At 38.6% G+C, this 20,564-nt stretch overlaps 1 protein-coding gene across 1 annotated transcript in view; it reads right to left on the bottom strand.

Annotated features, from left to right (window-relative positions):
- Positions 1-20,564, bottom strand: part of LOC144061314 (VPS10 domain-containing receptor SorCS1-like) — a 129,140-nt gene that overhangs the window by 71,249 nt on the left and 37,327 nt on the right. Inside the window, exon 3 of the mRNA XM_077581653.1 lies at positions 6,072-6,804. Within this exon, the coding sequence (XP_077437779.1) occupies positions 6,072-6,629 (558 nt within the window). The 5' untranslated portion in view covers positions 6,630-6,804. The remainder of the gene's footprint in view (positions 1-6,071; positions 6,805-20,564) is intronic.

The raw sequence follows: 20,564 nt of genomic DNA, 5'->3' as shown, positions 1-20,564 counted from the left end.
CACGTGGTCGCCAGCGAGTTGTAGCGGCTGTGTTCCTTCCCATGACAGCGCAAACACACCTTTCAAAATAAAAAAAAAGCCAAAGGAAAGAAAACGTAGCTGTACTTGTTTAGCTTGTGGCGTCAGGCATTTTCGGGGCGCAGCTAGCTAGCTAGCTAGCTAACTTCCCGGTATAATGGTATAGATCAAATTTAGCATCATCCCTAAGTGGAGGTCTGCTTGCGGTTCCTTATAAACATACTTTTCTGAACACGTGGTCTCCAGCGAGTTGTAGCGGCTGTGTTCCTTCCCACGACAGCGCAAACACACCTTTCAAAATAAAAAAAAAGCCAAAGGAAAGAAAACGTAGCTGTACTTTGCGCTAGACTTGCTCTGGCCATAAAAAATGTATATTAGATTTGATATATATTGCCACAATTCAGTATCGCATAGTTCTGTCCTTTCATGTTTCAAGCTATAATGTATGAAGACATTTCTGAATTCTCTTTTAAACGAGCGAAGGCTAATCAGAAAGCCGCAATGCTGAACTGCAAACGTGCTGCAGAACGGTCTTCCTCCACTCGCGAAGTGTCACTCGCCTCCATGTCAGCCCTCATTACCGTCCAAGTTGGCTTCCCGAGATGATGTAAGACTAAAGTTCACGCGCTGCCATATATCACCCGAGCCAGCTGATTGGTTTTCGACATCCTCTCAAGCATGTTCTTGAGGAGTCAAATGTTCGCTACGTGCCGAGGGTTCAGCATTGAGGTAAACTGCCGCATGACATTTGCATCCGCTGTGAAACTCCCCCTCCCGCCTACCATTTAAGTGATCGTTCATCCTCGTTGGACAGTAGCTGTTAACTTTGTTGCTGAGCCATGTGAATCGATCGCTTAACATTTGGCCTTTGACTGATTTAAAGTCAAGATATGATGTGTTTTGGAGGTCTTTAGGTGTTCAGTCCGTATCAGATGCGTAGAGCTAATAAAAGTTTGAGTCTAAAAAGGCTGACTTGTGATATGTTGAACTTTTACATTTAAACAACTACAATAAAAAAAAATAAAAAATGAACGTACTTACCAGACAATGAGCTACTCTAAATGAAACGTTTTACAAGTGGAAAATGGAAATGAAAAATCGAAGCGTGGAACTGCCAGTGTGGAGTAAACATTTTTGATTGCCATTTTTGAACATATTTAAATATGTTCGCAACGCATTTATGTTCAAACCTACTCGTGAGTACGTTCGAACATCTAAGCTAAATGCTACAAACTTAGTATATTTTCCCATAATGCCACAGGGTATTCTTTGCGCATGCGCAAGCCACGCGCAACTAGTGTATATTCAAATGAGCAAGGCAACAGACACGCCCCCTCCCCAACTCTTAAAGCAACAGTGTAGCATTTTGCGCTCTTGCTATCTTGAACTCATGTTTCACTCAAATTGCAGACTAGGGGAAAAATTGTAGTTAAAGCTGCAATATGGAACTTTTTTACCCAAATAAGTTCAAGCCAGTCAAATATATTGCTCTACTTTATCCGTACCAACGCACTTTGCTAACAATGTAAATACAAGCATTAAATGTAAATCAAATTCACTACATATTGTGGTGTATTTGTACATTCATGCCCCTTTAAGAGGCGTGGCGTGTGAGGGTCTGGTTGTGAGCCGTGGCTCCTGCATGAGTGGCGACTGTGGCTCTCCTTTCCCACATAACAGTAAGTATAACGCGGAGCACTGTATGTGCAATAAACGTGAAAAGTGAGTGATGATGATATTGAATTTTTTACATTCACACGAGAGAATCGTGAGTCTTAACGCATTGTAAAAATCCTTTTAACGAAAGGTGCTGAAAAGCAAAAAGTATGCATTATTTTGGGCAAATTTGCTGTGTTTGATGATGAAACAGCAACAAACTGATTATCATACCAAACTTCCCTGATGGGAATTGGCCTGAAAAGCATTAAAATGCAGCTAGTTGGCACTAAAAAGAAAAGATTAGGCTGCTCAGACTTGTTAGTGTTGCACTTTTTGACGCTCCATCCATCACATAACAAACAAGAAGTCAAGCCGTGATGAGAAGGAAGCCGGCGAGATCGGTTAAAAACAGACGAATTTTAAATTCAGCTCAGTAATTGAGGAGCAGAACTGGTCCTGAATGTTTAAAGCTAGGAGATGAAGGCGGCTTATTAAAATCTGGCCAAAGGTTCCTCCGGGGGTGCTCGGGGCAGGCAAAGAGATTTATTTTTTTACCCCCAAGATAAGGAAGCCAAAAGATGGATAAACCCATCAAACTATGCCGACATGAAAGTTTTAAAGAAGCCACAAGCTTTTGAGATCAGCTCAATATTGAGATAGATGAGAATCGCCCTTTTGGCAAGAGAAGCAATGAAACGCGCCGCTGCTGGTAAATCATTTAAGCTTACGGCAGTGCCAGAACACCCCCACCCCCCCCCCCCCCCCCCACCCGTCGCACCCCACCCTCTTTTAAACTTACATTTCACTTGTGAATAAAGAAAACACTCAAAGTCGTCTTCTCCGTGTTTCTGCGGGCTCGCTTGTGAAACCTTGAAGCATGTTGTTTGATTAGTGCAGCGACTTTGAAACACATCGGGCGCAACTAAATGGAAACATCGGACGCGATACTCCGACTGAGCAACCAGAAAGATGTGCACACGCAACGCTACCTTGAAATGATGAGGAAAATTAAAAAAAAATCAAGAGCGATGATCCCTTCAGCGAGGTGAAAATTGCACTTGCGCACACAAATAGCATTTTAATACACAGGCGACAAAGCTCGCGCCGGTGCAATCCCCAGATACTGCGCACGCTAATGAGATCCAATACAAAAGTTGTAGTCAAACATTTGGTCTTGAGAGACAATTGGATAACATCACTTTAAGGAAATGAAAAGAAGACTCTCACTCACACGGTGATCTGATTAACAGATAATGCCTGTTTGCTGTAAACTGTTTATTTTAATACTAACATAACATGAAATTCCTTTAGGGAGCTGACGGACATTAGCATTGATTCTAGGCCAAAATAAAACCTTCAATGGCTACTTTAACTTTACTTTTGCAACGAAAGCATCAAATTTCATCTAACGACACGCAATGTGTCCCCTCACGCAAAATGGGGCTCTGCGCACAGTACTGCGTTTAGAAAGGGGGCGGTTCTGTCTCACAATCTACATCAATCCCCAAAGATGTATATTATAAATGCCGTCGCCTTTCTGTAGCCATAAAAAGCAGGATGGAAGAGGATTTGACGTTCAATAATCTTCCACAAAAAAACTCAATTGAGCTGAAATACTTGTGGTCTTCATTCTACTTTCAAATTTACAGTATCAGACAAAATAGTGTGTCGCCATCTAGTGTTAAGACAGTCGAATTACACCCAAAATAAACGACTGGCGGAACAAATTACATTAAATTTGATCTGCGAAATAGCAGGATGGAGGGAGGATTGCTGTCTGTTAAAGTTATCTGCTGCATATTCGTGATTGGCCATAATAAAAACAATATTTCTTTGACGCCACCTTGTGGAATTTTAGTGACAAGGAACAATGATGAACTAAATTGAGGTGGTACATGGAGTATTCCCACCCCCACCCCCCCCCATATAAAGGCATTTATAAACCTTTTGGAGGGAGGGGCATCAATTGCTCAGGGATTTTTGCTATTCACAGAAGTACTGTACTGTACGTTAAAAAAATATAAATTATACTTAAAATCTGCCATAAACAGTAGCTGGGGTTCATTGTATTAATTTTAAGCATCACAAAAAATAAATAAATCAGGTAACTCTAAATGTGTTGCTTTTTATACTAAAAGTTCAATGCTTAGCTGCTGCTAGAGAAGTTAGCATTGGTCGCTAAGGGGAAAACACTGTCAAATTTAATTAGATAAGTGATTGTCTAGTGCAGAGGTCACGCGAAGGGCTGCCAGATTGACACAACGCTTCTGAAATAAGAAATTGTCTTTATAGGAACAAGTCCCAAAAATGAAGAAAAAGATAAATATCATATGCAAACATTATACATCTCTTTCTAAAAATCTCTTTGTGTGTAAATTTTCAAATGATCACTTCTTCAACCTTCCTAGAAAATAATGTCCCGCCATCTTACAGTGGCGTTAACTGTTTTTTTTTTAAACCCTTACAGTACAGTTTTAAAGACTAAAGATTTCATACCCATGATAACTTTAAAAAAAACAACAAGATTATAGGTAAGGGGGGAAAAGCATCGTTTTTATCCTGGATCTAAACGCATTTACTCTTCACTTCTGTTGGCAGCTTCTTCCATTTAAGTGCAGCATCACAGCTAAATGCTGCCTCACCATGTTTGCTTTGAACTCTGGGCCCCCACTAACTGCCCCGAATACATTTCAATTGTATAGTATTTAACTTTGAAGTACAATGCATGTTGGTGGTAATAAAATCTCTTTGTGTGTAAATTTTCAAATGATCACTTCTTCAACATTCTTAGAAAATAATGTCCCGCCATCTTACAGTGGCGTTAACTGTTTTTCTTTTTAAACCCTTACAGTACAGTTTTAAAGACTAAAGATTTCATACCCATGATAACTTTAAAAAAAACAACAAGATTATAGGTAAGGGGGGGAAAAGCATCGTTTTTATCCTGGATCTAAACGCATTTACACTTCACTTCTGTTGGCAGCTTCTTCCATTAAAGTGCAGCATCACAGCTAAATGCTGCCTCACCATGTTTGCTTTGAACTCTGGGCCTCCACTAATTGCCCCGAATACATTTCAATTGTATAGTATTTAACTTTGAAGTACAATGCATGTTGGTGGTAATACGGTGGTATTTGGTGTATAAAAAATAATAACAAAAAGAAGTTTGAAATCCACTGATCTGGATGATTGCCGCTTTGTCTTGGATATGACATTGCCTTCAGACTCAATTCTGCTTTTAAAGCGCCCTGGTCTGTTTCCTAAATAGCGAGGCCATGTCAGTCGTAAGCCAGCAAGATGCCTTAAAACAAATTCATACATATTTGAAGAGGCCTCGATAACCTAGTGCCCTTTTCACCGACCGACACGAAAACTCTATTAAGAGCGTTACCCGGGACCTGCTGCCCTGATTCTGCTGCTTGGTTTCCTTTACGAAAGACAGAAAAATAAGAAGAAGAAAAGAAAAAGCAGCAGAATATTCCGCTGAGCCTGAACGTCACACACAGCTCTTTATCCATAAAATTGATTTGAACTGAGCCCCTCTGCTGGTGCGGAAATCTCCAGGAGGCCATACGAGGCATCTTTTTGTGCCATCAACATCACTGGAGAGCTTCGCTCGCTCTCAAGTGGCCTGTTGAATTATTAAAAGCGCATAATCACACGGACTGAACGGAACTCACTGAGTTATCGAAGGGCACTTCATTGAAGAGAATTAACACTCACCGGCCACAACATTAGGTACACCTGCAATCAAGAACTCTCAGTTTTGATGGACATTGTCAGAGAGGTATTCATTTTTTGCTGTTATTTTTTTTTGTGGTTGTAGTTTGCGCAGAAGAGCCATTTTGGGGCTTTGATTGTGTTTGGTATACTGCAACCACCATAAGAACCTTTTTTTTTTTCTTGAATCTGATAAAACAAAGCACTTGTCTTGTAACGGTTCTTGTGTGAGTACTTGAAGTAAATATGTTACAGTGTACCACATGCAGTGACTCCCAACCAATGCACCTGCAGGAGAGTTCATCAGGTGTGGCGCGGGAAACGCTCCAAAAATGATACACTTACTGCAAATAAAACTATTTATCTATCTATGCCAGTGACATATAACAACAGAGAGAAAAATGAAATGCTTTTAAATGGCAATTCTCAGATTGTTTTCTTAATTGGCTCAACTAAAGGTTGGGAAACACTGTAGACAAAGACAATCCAAAAGGTAGAAAACATACGCGTGCTGACGATTAATACACAATCCAGAAACATCCTAACGCTTAATTCATCCTATAAAACAACCATGCGTGCTTCTTTTTCATTTAAAAGTGTCAAGATAATCAAAAAAGTGATCGCGCGCACACTGCGTCAAAACACGTCCGTGCGTAAATTCCGGAGACACTCACGCTGCTGTTCTGGCCGGACCAGTGCACCATCGCCTGGTTGTGCGCGGTGTCCCCCGCCAGGGCGAAGGTGGAGCTGGCCAGCTGGACCTCCACCGGCTCGGGGTACGAAGCTTCGTGCGCGTCCTCGCCTCCCAGATCGGCCCAAGTCTCTGCGCCCCTCGCGCTTCTCCTCCCGCGGTTCTCATCCACGTCGTCTCCATTTTCCTCGCTGTCGTTTTGGTCGTCAGGGAGGGAAAGTTTTGCCTGATGGTCCGACGCGTCTTCTTGGGGACAACATGCGTCGTCTTGCCACGCGGGCGCCGCCTCCACTTTTGATGAACTTTCCGCGGCGACTTCGGAGCTGGCTTCGCTTCCGGTATATCCGCCAAAGTCCCCGTCTGGAAGCTCTCCAAAATGCGCCAAATCCTGCGCGAGGGGCTCCCTGGGGGGCGCGCTGATGTGCGCCAAATGACCCGAGGGGCTGCACCTTACGTCCGGCAGGCAAGTTGAGGAGGAGAAGACGCGCTTCCACTCGGAGGAGAAAAAGAGCAAAAGGCAAAAAGCGTAGCGCGGCTCCATGCTGGAACGGGGTTAGAAAGGCTTCATTTTTGAGGGGGTGGGCGACAGTGGTGCGTTTGTGTGTCATCCACCTGGTGGAGTGGAGCCGGTGAATGTGCGGAGGGGCGGTGCGGGCGGCGAGTGTTCCCCTCCTGACGAGAGAGAGGAGGAGCTCGAGGCTGGAGCCTGCATCAGCCTGGGTGATTTATTTGGATTTTTATTTTTTATTTTTAAACAGAGGTTGCAAGAGTACTCCACGCTGTACTTTAGTAGAAGTACAGATACTTGTGTCACAAATAAAGTAGAAGTACTAACTCAACTTATTTACTTGAGTAAAAAAAATACAGACTGAAATATACCATATGTGGTGATTTTCAGCTTGTCCATTAGTAAAAAAAAACAAAAAAATATAATTACCTCTAATATGCTACAGCAGTGCCTTGAGATACGAATTTAATTTGTTGCAAGACCACGCTTGTGACTCAAAACACCGGAATATCACAAATCATCTTTTGCCATTGAAATGAATGGAAATTCATTCGTTCTAGCTGCCACATGAAACAACAACAACAACAAAGATAGAATGTTTTAAGGAAAACTCTAACTGTATTAATTCCATCCATCATCCATATATTGCAATAATATAATTAAACAGACTGTAAAGAATTAAACAGCTTGTGCATCACGACTGATTCATTGTGACTCCTGGTGTGTGCAAATTGGCCATTGGGGGGCAGTATAATAACATTGTGAAGTAACAAACAAAGAGGACTTCCACAACTGCTGTAAGTGACTGCAGGGAGATTAGTTGTTCTTTGCAGAAGATAAAGAATATATAACTGTGAATATTGTTATATTGTCTTCCTAAATGTGCTGATGCACTGTGTGCAAATATCCGTTGCTGAGTGGGTTATAAAGGTACGGCTATCATATCTATTTGTTAGCCTGTCTATGACGTTTTACATCGTGTTAGCATTGAGCTAGCGGAAACAGAAATAGAGTCATAATTTGTACTTTGTTATTTCCCACAAATGGTTTAAAAAGTGTTTCATCAAGTTTTCTAGAATCATCGTAAAGGGTGTTTTGGGGATCAACAGGGTCCCAGCATGACATAATGTGTGACATCATCATCATCATCACACAAAGTAATTAAAGACCTTTAATCAATCAATCCTCCCTTGAGACGTTTGAGGAAATATCACTGAGCCTCCCTCAGGTGTCATCTTTATGGAAGACGCTCTGAGGTTCTTTTCCATTAGCACGGGTCTTAAGTAATCAATTAACCGTCGATGATGCCAGCCTGGTAATGACTTGAGGCCATGGTCACAAAAACAACCGGTATTTTTAGACACTTACAGCACAGAGAAAAAGACCTGACAGTAATTCTGATGTACAGTAATCCTCCGCATACGTCAACTATTCTCAGTTTTCCCGAAATGTTAATGGATGCCACAAGATGATGTCAAAGTCTTGTTTGAATAGGAAAGTAATAAAGTACATAATGTCAGGGAAATATGCTGAAGTGCACAGCTTGATCAAAAGTTGGGGGAGGAGCTAAGTTGGTTGTTATGGAAGTAACGGTTTCAAAATAAAATGACAGTATGTGCAAAGTCTTTTTTTTTTTTTTTTGATTCACTGTTGTAAATTGAGTTTGAAATCACAAACAGTTTTGAGGAATATTGTGAGCCAGGGAATATTAAAGCTGCATCCAGTGATGTTTTTCTTCTCAGCATGATGCAAGTTAATAAAAGAGGGAAACTATTTTCTGTGCAATCTTTTTTCATCATGCCAAAATGAGGAATGTATATTAAATGAAAGTTAAAATTAATTTGTACTTTAAATGTACTGTACTAAATTACTAAATGTCTCACACTGTATTTGTCTACTTTTGAGGGAAAATAAAGTTTAAAAAAAAATCTTTACAATACAATACAATACAATCATCTCAAGGGCGGCCATTTTGCCTTGTACCGCCCTTTGTTGTTGACTGAAAATGACATCACAGTCAGGATTGGCAAATCCAGGTCCAGAAAGTAAAAACCCTGCCACAGTTTGGCTTAGCCATTGATATTAGCTAGCTAGCTAGCTAGCTAGCTCTCTAGCAGGAAAACGAGCACAATGGGAGCTAGCTAGCTAGCTAGCTAGCGCCTGGGGCCAAAGCCAAACTGTGGCAGGGTTTCTACTTTCTGGATCTGGATTTGCCACCTCTGATCACAGTGCCTATCTATGGGCTCAAAATGGCTGCCCCCTGAGATGGATAAAACAGGTGGACTTTTCTGCTTAATTCTTATTCAACAAATTCAAAATTAATCAGAATACCATTTTTAGTCTAGTAGGGGCACAAGGCACATATTATTGTGAAGTGTTTTGGCTTAACTTGAGCCCTTTAAGTAAAGTAAGCGAATCCATACTTTAACTTGGGTCACTTGGCTACATCTTTTTTTCCATACATTTTAAGTACTTCCACTTCAGCACTGAATGTGAGTACTTTATTTTTATCATTTTGACTTCAGGTTCAAGTGTGATATTCAGGAGTAAATCCATCAGTTCTGCCTCTTCTGGAAATGTTTTTCTTTAGTTTTCTGATCGCAAAAAAAATAGGTTCAGTGTTAAACACTTTAGGTGAGTCCTTCTCATCTGCTGTCACACGTACAAACAGACTTTGAAAATACACGTACTGTACATTATGTTAGGTTTTATACCACCTATGATTCGTGTGAGCCAAAGACTGAGCTGCAATCTATTTTGCACAAAATAATAATAATCGACTACAAATACATGTCTTTTTTTCCTTTTTTTTTTTTTTTTACTAGCTGTCCGCAACCTGCCCAAAACGGGTCCCGACCCACCATTTGAGAATCACTGCTTTCGGTTATAGTGTCATCGTGTTGCTTTGGAGTGCATAACAGAGTCTGCGAATGGATTGGGTCACATTTTATGTGTTGTTACTTTTGCATTTTTCTACACCTCATCCGAAAAGCACTGCTTGTTTATGCGCCCTGCACTCAGGTTATTACCCGGCACAAAATAACGAGAAGTCAGAGGTGAGCCTCATTTATTCGGTGAGCTCGCCGCGGTGTGAAACATCCTGGTGTCGGCACCACCAAGGAAGATAATTGGGACGTCACTATAGCCAAACAATATCCCCGCCCGGGCGTGCGCGGTCATATTTCTCTACTTTGGGCCGGGTTCCAGGCACATAATGGTAAACCATTAGGAGAAGTGTGGCCCGCTTGCATCTAGTGATTAGATTCTATTCCTGGGCAACGTGAAGTCGATAGAGGATGCTGTTGACTGGTGAGCGATGCCGAAGAGACTCCTTATATTGAGTCGTGTTCTCCCCGTCGCTGATCCCGATCCGCATTCGGGGGTCAACAGCACAGAGATGCCTTTCATTGGCAGCCATTAGCGATGCAGCGAGCAGGAGCTGTCTCAATCTGTTTCAGTTAGCCCGCGCCAGACAAGGGGAAACCAGTCTATAATGCAGATTGATGGCTGACTTGGAATTTCAATCACGGAGAACACTAAGCTAAAAAGCTTGAGTCTTGACTGTAATGCGGCGCTGGGGCGGAGCTGGCCCATTAAAATGGAGATGATGGCGTGCAGGAAATAATGACTTTTTACGTGTGTGTTTTTACTCTGCGCCGGCCATGATGGCTTTCTGTCTCGCCTGTCGTCGTAACTTAGACATGGATGGTTGTGCACGTGCTGGCCGTGTGTGGCCTGTTTTGATGATTTGACTCACTAACTTAACTCAACTTGATTTATTTATAGAGCACTTTAACAAACAACCGCAGCTGAAACAAAGTGTTATATATATATAGGTACAAATCAACATAAAACTACCACTAATAATTGAAAATAATAATAATAATAGATGATGATAATTAGCGGCCAACCGATTAATTGGCCTATATTAGGTGTTTTAATATTGGTAAAAAAAAATTTTAAAAAAAGGCATATTTTTGCCTATTTTCCCCCATTATATTTTACCACATAAAACACTACCACTAATAATTAAAAATAATAATAATAATAGATGATGATAATTAGCGGCCAACCGATTAATTGGCCTATATTAGGTGTTTTAATATTGGTAAAAAAAAAAAAAGGCATATTTTTGCCTATTTTCCCCCCATTATATTTTACCACATAAAACACTACCACTAATAATTAAAAATAATAATAATAATAGATGATGATAATTAGCACCCAACCGATTAATTGGCCTATATTAGGTGTTTTAATATTGGTAAAAAAAAAGAAAAAAAAGGCATATTTTTGCCTATTTTCCCCCCATTATATTTTACCACATAAAACACTACCACTAATAATTAAAAATAATAATAATAATAGATGATGATAATTAGCGGCCAACGGATTAATTGGCCTATATTAGGTGTTTTAATATTGGTAAAAAAAAAAATTAAAAAAAGGGCATATTTTCGCCTATTTTCCCCCATTATATTTTACCACATAAAACACTACCACTAATAATTAAAAAAAAATAATAATAATAGATGATGATAATTAGCGGCCAACCGATTAATTGGCCTATATTAGGTGTTTTAATATTGGTTAAAAAAAAAAAAAAAAAAAGGCATATTTTTGCCTATTTTCCCCCCATTATATTTTACCACATAAAACACTACCACTAATAATTAAAAATAATAATAATAATAGATGATGATAATTAGCGCCCAACCGATTAATTGGCCTATATTAGGTGTTTTAATATTGGTTAAAAAAAAAAAAAAGACATATTTTTACCTATTTTCCCCCCATTATATTTTACCACATAAAACACTACCACTAATAATTAAAAATAATTATAATAATAATAGATGATGATAATTAGCGCCCAACCGATTAATTGGCCTATATTAGGTGTTTTAATATTGGTAAAAATATAAAAAAAAGGCATATTTTTGCCTATTTTCCCCCCATTATATTTTACCACATAAAACACTACCACTAATAATTAAAAAAAATAATAATAATAGATGATGATAATTAGCGGCCAACCGATTAATTGGCCTATATTAGGTGTTTTAATATTGGTAAAAAAAAATTTAAAAAAAAGGCATATTTTTGCCTATTTTCCCCCCATTATATTTTACCACATAAAACACTACCACTAATAATTAAAAAAAATAATAATAATAGATGATGATAATTAGCGGCCAACCGATTAATTGGCCTATATTAGGTGTTTTAATATTGGTAAAAAAAAAATTAGAAAAAAGGCATATTTTTGCCTATTTTCCCCCCATTATATTTTACCACATAAAACACTACCACTAATAATTAAAAAAAAAAATAATAGTAGATGATGATAATTAGCGCCCAACCGATTAATTGGCCTATATTAGGTGTTTTAATATTGGTTAAAAAAAAAAAAAGGCATATTTTTACCTATTTTCCCCCCATTATATTTTACCACATAAAACACTACCACTAATAATTAAAAATAATTATAATAATAATAGATGATGATAATTAGCGCCCAACCGATTAATTGGCCTATATTAGGTGTTTTAATATTGGTAAAAATAAAAAAAAAGGCATATTTTTGCCTATTTTCCCCCCATTATATTTTACCACATAAAACACTACCACTAATAATTAAAAAAAATAATAATAATAGATGATGATAATTAGCGCCCAACCGATTAATTGGCCTATATTTGGTGTTTTAATATTTTTTTTAAAAAACGGCGGATTTTTGCCTTTTTTTATATTGTATTTTACCACATAAGGCAAATATAATGACATTCCAAAATTCCCCACTCTTCAAAAATCTGCCGATTTTTGTATATTTTTCTCTCTGTTAAATTTAAACAAATACTGTGGGACAAAGTACAGTACTCATTTATCCATCTCATTTTTCTGAGCTGAATATTAATATTAGCAGTACAACTACTAGTAGCAGTAGTATTTAAATATTTTGTTAAATTTGAATATTTAGTTACATTTTATGTACTTTTCAATTTTTGTTCTTTATATGGTTTAAATGTTCATGATTATTTATTCATTACTAGAAATTAAAGTATTTTTGTATTTCATTTATAATTTTGTAACTGTGCTTCTTTTGCCCCCCCCCAAAATGTTTTGAGTGTTAAAATGTTCAATAATCTTCAAATCTTCATATGCAAAGCAAGTTTCCAAATATTAGATTCAGATAGAGCAAAAATATCACAATATTAAAATTACATCTCTAAAATGTCCTCTTTTGAAATATTTGGGTAAATGTTTTTTCCCCATTGAACACCATTTTATTTTTCAACAAAATATAGAATATTTGATACATCAAGAGATAAGAACCATGTTCAGTTTAAATAAATAAATAAATGTTAACATATTTGTTCTTTAACGTCTTCAGTTTAAATTCTTCTTAGTAAGTCACAGTGTCCCAACACTGTTGTGCTATTTTTAGAACAGACCCGTGGACTACTCATGTTGTCCTTGGGGCTAACCAGTAGAGTAGATGCCGGCACAATTTTTTTTTTTTTTTTTTGTTTTAGGACAATGCACGTTACCAGAGCAAAAAAGGCATCCGGTGTTTTCTGCCTCTCTTTCATCTTGCTCACGCCCTCCTCCTCCTCCTCCATGCGCAGCTGCTCACCCCTGCCCTCTCTGCTCATTGAGAAAGAGGAATATTATGCTCTGCTTAGAAGTCCCTTAAATAAAGAACAGGTCATTATTAGTGAGAATATTAGTGGTTATTGAAGCCTTGACATCTGTATGCATTATCGAGTACTTAATATCTAGAATTTTGATGATAGATATACATTTGAGAATTCTGCAAGGATATTCTGACAATTTATGTCCCAAAATTTTCCTTTAAAAGATTTCCGTGAAAAAAGTGATTCTTACTACATCATATCCACAATTTTTAATGAGGCGAAATGGCATAATCCAGCAGGGACAGCCCAAAGGCTTCATGGGTGAAAAGATAACACAAGTAGCATTATTCAGAGTTATGACTGCTACACAGGGAATGCAAGTTTTGTCATTACAACATCAAATGATTAAATACGTAATCAAGCGGGTACAACCTCTTTGGGTGGTGATTTAGCGTTCTGTCTGTCGCGCGGTCGCATTGGGAGGGTGAAGAAGCGCAAGCAGACTTTTAGATGCGCGTCGTGTGCATTAAAAATCAAATAGCCACCGCAGGATGTGTTTTTTTTTTTTTTTTTTTTTAAATACATTTTATTCCTCTCGCATTTTCTGACTCGCCATCGCAAGGTGACAGATTTCAGGACTGATGCCTGCAGCACATTTGTGTGCACAACATGGCAGCTGTGGAATCATTGTCTCTCTCCAAAGACAAGATTGCTGCTTTGCCGCCTGTCACACACGCTGAATACAAACCGCGTGCTGCTCCCACAGCTCGCCTCTCTGATGGCAAACTTGTGAGCAGACGGTATGGCGGTGGGCGACAAGGGATGAGGGGGGGGGGGGGGGGGTTCACAAAACAAAAAAGGTATGCAAAGGAACCAAAGGAGAGTTTCATGTATGGAGGTTGCTCTGTATTTGTTGATTAAATAAGATAGGGAAGATAAGGAAGTCCTAATTACTCCGGTGTGTGTGTGTGTGTGTGTGTGTGTGTGCGTGCGTGCGTGCGTGCGTGCGTCGAGTCTTAAAAGGGATCAAAACCACTTTGGACATCAGACATGCGCTGTGCATCGTCACCCTGGTGACACGTCTAAAAAAGACTGTTTGCCTTCAGCTCGCAGCTTCCGTACATAACAAAAGCCACATATTGAATGAAGCCATGGTGCATTAGTCATTGCCTCAGCCAGGGAGGATATTTCACCAAAACATTGATTGTATGAAAGACATGCAATGATGTTTAAAATGCGTATCGGTCAAACTCCCACACTTTTTATTTTTATTTTAACTAAATTAAATTAACTGTATGTAGATGATGTAGATGACAACATCTAATAAGTGAGCCTGCTGACAGGGTGGACATTTTTCACTAATGTTACCATTAGAACTGTCAAACGATTACATTTTTTTTTATCAGATTAATCAAATCTTAAAAATTTGATTAATCACTTAATTAAAAAGGCTTTTTAATCAATATTTTTTGCCCGCCAAATTTAAAGACCACCTGTTATGTGTTGATTTTTTCGACATTTAATGTTATGAGGACGTCTTTTAAAAAAAATAAAAAAATTATCCACTGCACGTTCATCCTCCTCTTTTTCTAGCCAGTTAATTACTTGCATGATTTAAAATAGAAAAAAAAAATACCCCAATAGTTTGACAAATATTCTGAATGTCGTACGCAAACGTTTATTAAATACTTTACTTTAATGCATACACAACCTGTGCTACCTTTAATGTAATCATCAAATGCCAATTTAAGGATCATCTGCAGTCAAAATCAAAATCACAAAAGCACTTTCGACACACTTGTTTATAAAATGTGCTATAGAAATAAAGTGGATTGGATACTTACAAGTGTATGTAATCAGAGATTGCAGCTCTGCTTAACTTTTGGCTCTGACACAATAGTGGTTCGTAAACTATCATTTCCATCACCACTTCCTAAGCCACGCCCCCTTAAAGGCACACCTCTGACATTACAACTGTTGTTTTTGTGACTCCACATGTCCAAACATATTGTTATAACACTTTATATTACCAGATCTAGAAAGGATAAGCGGTTTCAATAGGAAATTTTGAGAATCCAGAGACCCAACTAGTTACTATATATATGAATATTATTTTTTCCATATGTTCCCTGGACGTTTCTGTTTCCTTCTGCATGTTAAACTCGTGTACTGTTTCCTTTAAAGCTAAGAAGGCATCTAAGTGCTAAGTCAAAGAGTCAAAATGGACGACTACGACATCCACTCCAATCAGCGAGGAACACACTTGCGGGACGCCTAATGAGTTCAATCACGCTATTAAGGCTCAGCGAAATGCAATACAGGCAAGCAGGTTAAATCCTCACACGCCGGCCAAATGTTGCTGCAGGCGGAATCCATTTGATACAGCAAATCTTTGACTCGCGCCCTAGAATGCGGAATTGATGGCGAGTAAAAAAGGACGAAGAAAAAAAAAAAGGAGGAGGAGAGATAGTGAGATTTTTGGGTTAGCTTCTCTTGCTGGATGTATTTTGTGTCTTTCTTATCAAACCAATGGTGAGTTAACCGAGCTCACGAGTACAAAAGAGAACAAGTAGAAGGGAATTATTTGAGCATCGTTCTTGGCGTTGAATGTTCCAACGATAAATTATCGCCTCACAATTGGAGTAATATGGCTCCTTTCCGCATAGTTACCTGAAGTGGTGAGAATTCGCCTCACAGCGGCTCTCGGTCAAGCAGCTGCTTATTATTTTTTATGAAGCTATTCATCTTCATTTAAAGGTATTGAGTCTTGACATGTATTAAGGTTTACAGCAGGGGTGTGCATACTTTTGTGCTCAAGAGTGAAAATTGATTTTTGAGAGGACAGATGGGCCAGGTCACGTTCAACACCAATTTCAGGACAAATTAATGCAACCCTCCTGAGGAAAAAAAAAACATTTTCCTATGTCACCAATTATAATGAATGCAAATACATCCTACCACAACTTAGAATGGTTCATAACTGATTCATGATTTACATAATTAAGTTTTTAACAGATGTCTGATTTATCTTCCTTTGCCAGAAAGTTGTTGCAAAAATATTAAATTGCTATGATTTTTTTTTTTCCAACGTTTGCCTCCATAATTGATTTGGAGAATTGAGTCATGAGAGAAACTGATTGATTTCTTAACGCTCCTGTTACACTTTTGTAAACACTTACCGAGGCTTGTTTGTGTTTGTGTTGATGCATGCACCAGGTACATTGCGTAATTAAAAACATGACAAGTTTAAAAATATTAATTGGAAAACTCTTCAACTGATGCGGAAGTTAATTAAAGGTTGGATTTTTTTTTACGACTGCAATGGAAAGGCAATAAACACAAAAAAAAACGTGACCTGATCAAATGTATCTTTTTGAAAAGAAAAGTAATTAATATATAACAACTAAATGGTCAAAGCTTTTTGCAAAATGCATCCTGAAATATGAGTTCAGGTGTGAAGGAGAAAATGAAAATACAAACGTATAGTCTTTTATGATTATTTGATCAATTTAGAGAACAACAAAGGCTGTGTTGACAAAAGCCGGGGGAGCTTTCTGATTATGTCACCATTTTATTTTATTTTTTTTATCCATTTCTCTTCAAACTCAGATTTTTAATTTGAATGCGACGGGCAACATCCATAGCAGAAAGATTGGAATCGCTTTAAACAAATATGAGAAAATATAAAAAATTAAGCAGGTGAACCTAATATTGTGAATTTCAGACTGTATTTTTTTACTTTTACTTACTTAAGGAGTCAAATCTGTAGTTGTACTTACACATATTTGTGCATGCCACTTAAGAGTGTGAGAACTTTTGCAACCTGTGGTAGTTTATCTGGGGAGACGTGTTAGCATAATGTGTCAAAACGTGTCATTTTGTACATTTTGGCTTTAGTTGGAATTAAACAAATGAGATGGTGTGTTAGGTGGAGAAGGTGAGGCACTTGTCAGAGGTGTTTAGTCACCTCCAGCTAAAGTCGGGCTAGTTGGTTTCAGCACGCATCCCGTTGGGCATGCTAAGCTAAGCAAGCACGGCTACATGATGGGAGGAGCTGAATATTATACACAAATCTCAGTATAATGCAGCACTTCTACATTAATGCTAAATGAAAACCTAACATTGAAAGCACTAAACATTTTTGATAATACATTTCCCAGGCTTCAAACCGTCATTTTAAATCCTATTTTGAGGCTCATGACGCGTTTTCAACGCAAACTAACTCAGGGCTTCAAACCTACTTGGAAAGCTAAGACTTTATTGAAACAGTGTTGTTTTTGGTAGTCACTTTAGGTTTCAATAAAGTTCGATACAATTTGAGTTAACATTACATTTTTGTCATTTCTGTATGTGATAGTTTCAGTCGATGAAAAACAAACAAATATCATCATGTGTTCCAAGTTCGACACATTATTTTGACTAAATAGGGCATGGTAAAAAACAAAACAAAAAAAAACATAAAAATAATGGCCTTAACTACCAAACGAGCAAAACAAAAATACGTTTTGAAAGCTTCTTGACCACATGACTGGCACGAATCCTGTATTTAAGCTTTTTGGATCTTGTGAATAGGATTTCACGTTACGCGTTACACTTGCTGCCTAACAGAACACGCAAATAAGCTAATGAAATGACGTTAGCACAACAAAGCTAACGTTAGCCTGAAACTAGCTAGCAGCCTCTCTGAGACAAGAGATATGGAAAACTTTAAACTCACTATACCTAATGGTTCATCTTATTTCTTTACATTATTTTGTATTTTGTTTTTAATTTACATTTAACAGTACAGTGCTATTACTGTACACTTTGTTAAAAACGTAACAAAAATGGTGTTGGAAAAGATTAATGGTCCAGACATTTCAAACTAGGGGAAAATTGATTTACTAGCCTGGTCACAGAATAAATTGAACTCGAAAGTCATGGTAACACTGTATCCTGTAAAAAACCCATTACAAAAAAAAAGAAAGATTGCTTTAAAAAAAAAAATCAAGTTATAAATGATGCAATCCCTCTGTTCGCAGCATGCTAACTTTTGATTACGCCGTGCTGTTGCCATGTTTCCCCATGCAAAGCAGTCATATCCCCCTTTTCCCCCCATCGCGCCTTTTGGCTTAATTAGCCAGGGTGTAAATAAGAGAAGGTCATTTAGGTAATTTAGCCGGCTGAAAAGAAACTTCCAGATCACACGCTGCAGGTGTGAAGCGGCCAGCGCTAATGAGGTCAGCGCAGCCTTTCCCTCGACGAGCGGAAAGGCCACGCATGGCAAAACTTAAAAACGCGGAACTTTCTCCACAATAACAAGAGCGAGCGCCGAGAGGTGGAGGGGAGGGGTGGCGAGGGCGGCGAATTCCTACACGGCGCATCAAGAATTCACAAAGTGCGCTTGCTCGTCCTGCGGAGGACCCCCTCTTATTTTCAAGAATGTCACTTTTGAGTCGCGCGAACGAGCCGGAGAGACATCCTTCCAGATATCAATTATTAACCAAAGCTTATATCACAACTTCACGCAGATCAAAACAGAAATCTTGTACGATACTAGAGGGCATCTCATATATTTAGTGCTGCCAGAGAGACATCAACGAGAGACAGTAAGGTTAGGCGTTTGAAATGTGACGCCGAGCTTGCGAGTCTTTGTAATTTCCCTGACAGGTACACGACGTGGCAGACGAACACTGTAGGCTACGGGAGTCTATCTTTGTAGCTCTCCATCACAGGCATAAGGATGCTGCTGCACCACCACCACAAAATAGGGTTCCTGTGAGAATGAATATTTTATGACATTGCTACCAGGCTACCATCGGTAGCATCGCATTAGCATTCCAAAACTGCTTGTCGTGCATAAAATTAATCGGCAAAACTTAGGGCATTAAGAAAGGGGCCAAAAAACATTCATCTGTTCGTAAAAAAAAAGGAAAAAAAAAAAGCAGGTAAACATGTCCTCGGGTAATAACCTCAAGACTGGCTGACTCATTAGAGTTATATTTAGACGTCAGCGCATGCTTTGTTTCATTGTGCAGCGAGACGATGCGAGGTGATAACGAGACTCTTCCTCTCCGTGTGGGCGCGTCGAAAAGTCAGGAGACACACACTTCCTTCCCTCTGACAAAAAAAAAAGAAAGATCTATTTTTAGACAATTCAGGCAACTTTATCAGATTTTTCTTGTCAGCTTCTCTCAGATAGTTGAGACGTCTCAAGGTGCTGATCTTGTTTTGCTTTGAGTTCTGTCGCATGCAGACATTTTCACCAGATTTCTCAATTCTCAGGCTTTTCTGGGAGCTTTTTTTTTGTGACATGTATTCTCAAAGACGAGTCAGAAGAAGATGAATGTGACAAGGTAGGAGGGAGAATACATGCTGGAAGATTGTGACGTAAATCGTATTCGAAGCAGTAAGACTTCAGCTTTGTCCCAATACTTTTGTCCACTTAGGCGTCATCAAGGTTTATGTTTTTCAGGCAGTCGTTTTCAAACTTTTTGGGATCAAGACATTTTTACAAGGACCTCAACATAATCCTAACGTCGTTAAAAAAAAAAAGGTTCAAGTTTATTCCCTCCAAATTGAGGTTCATTGTTTACGGTTTTTGCTTTCGTAAAATCTGTTTAGCTTAATGCTAACAAATGATGCAAAATGTCATGACCGGGCTAATGAATAGCATTGGTGTCACCTAAAGGTGCATTGTGCCATTTAAAAAGGTAATATTAAAGCGTTTCTACATCATGCATGCTCCACCAATGCCCAGATGAGTACGAAGAGACCTGACTGTTTTACTCTGACTGCACCTATCAGCTTTCATCTTCCCTTTATAGTAGAGTGAGAATCCCTAATGAAACCCCCACTATAGTCTGCATTGTGCTGCCCCCTGGTGACCAAGGCATGCACAACAGCAGGAGCAGCACAATGCCCACTGAATTGAAGTAAATAAAATAAATAAATAAAGTGGCAAAAGCTGATTATTTAACTCACTCTTTACATTCCTTTTTGTGCACGCATTGGTATTTCGTTTATTGCAAATTATTTTGCGGACCCCATTTAGGGAACCACTGTTCAAGCAGTAAATTCAGCTGTTTAATTGTTTTTACATCTGTAAATTAGCAAAGGTCAACTTATGTTTAGACCTAAACTTAAGAAAGTTCAAAATCTCAACAGGCTTCAAGCTGATATGTAAAAAAAAAGAGAGTTGCACATAAGCACTTCTATCGGAATCGTACTACTGGAAGGCTTTTCTATATTTTTCAATTGCCAGTTCTCCACTCAGTATCGATTCCTACCCAGTGCAAAAATGTCAGGTTATCTTGAGTTATGACCTTCGCAGCAAACAGCATATTCCTAA

The sequence above is a fragment of the Vanacampus margaritifer genome, chromosome 12 (assembly GCF_051991255.1).
Source record: "Vanacampus margaritifer isolate UIUO_Vmar chromosome 12, RoL_Vmar_1.0, whole genome shotgun sequence".
Lineage (NCBI taxonomy): Eukaryota > Metazoa > Chordata > Actinopteri > Syngnathiformes > Syngnathidae > Vanacampus > Vanacampus margaritifer.
The sequence above is the reverse complement of the archived record's forward strand: the minus strand, read 5'-3'. Positions and strand labels throughout refer to the sequence as shown.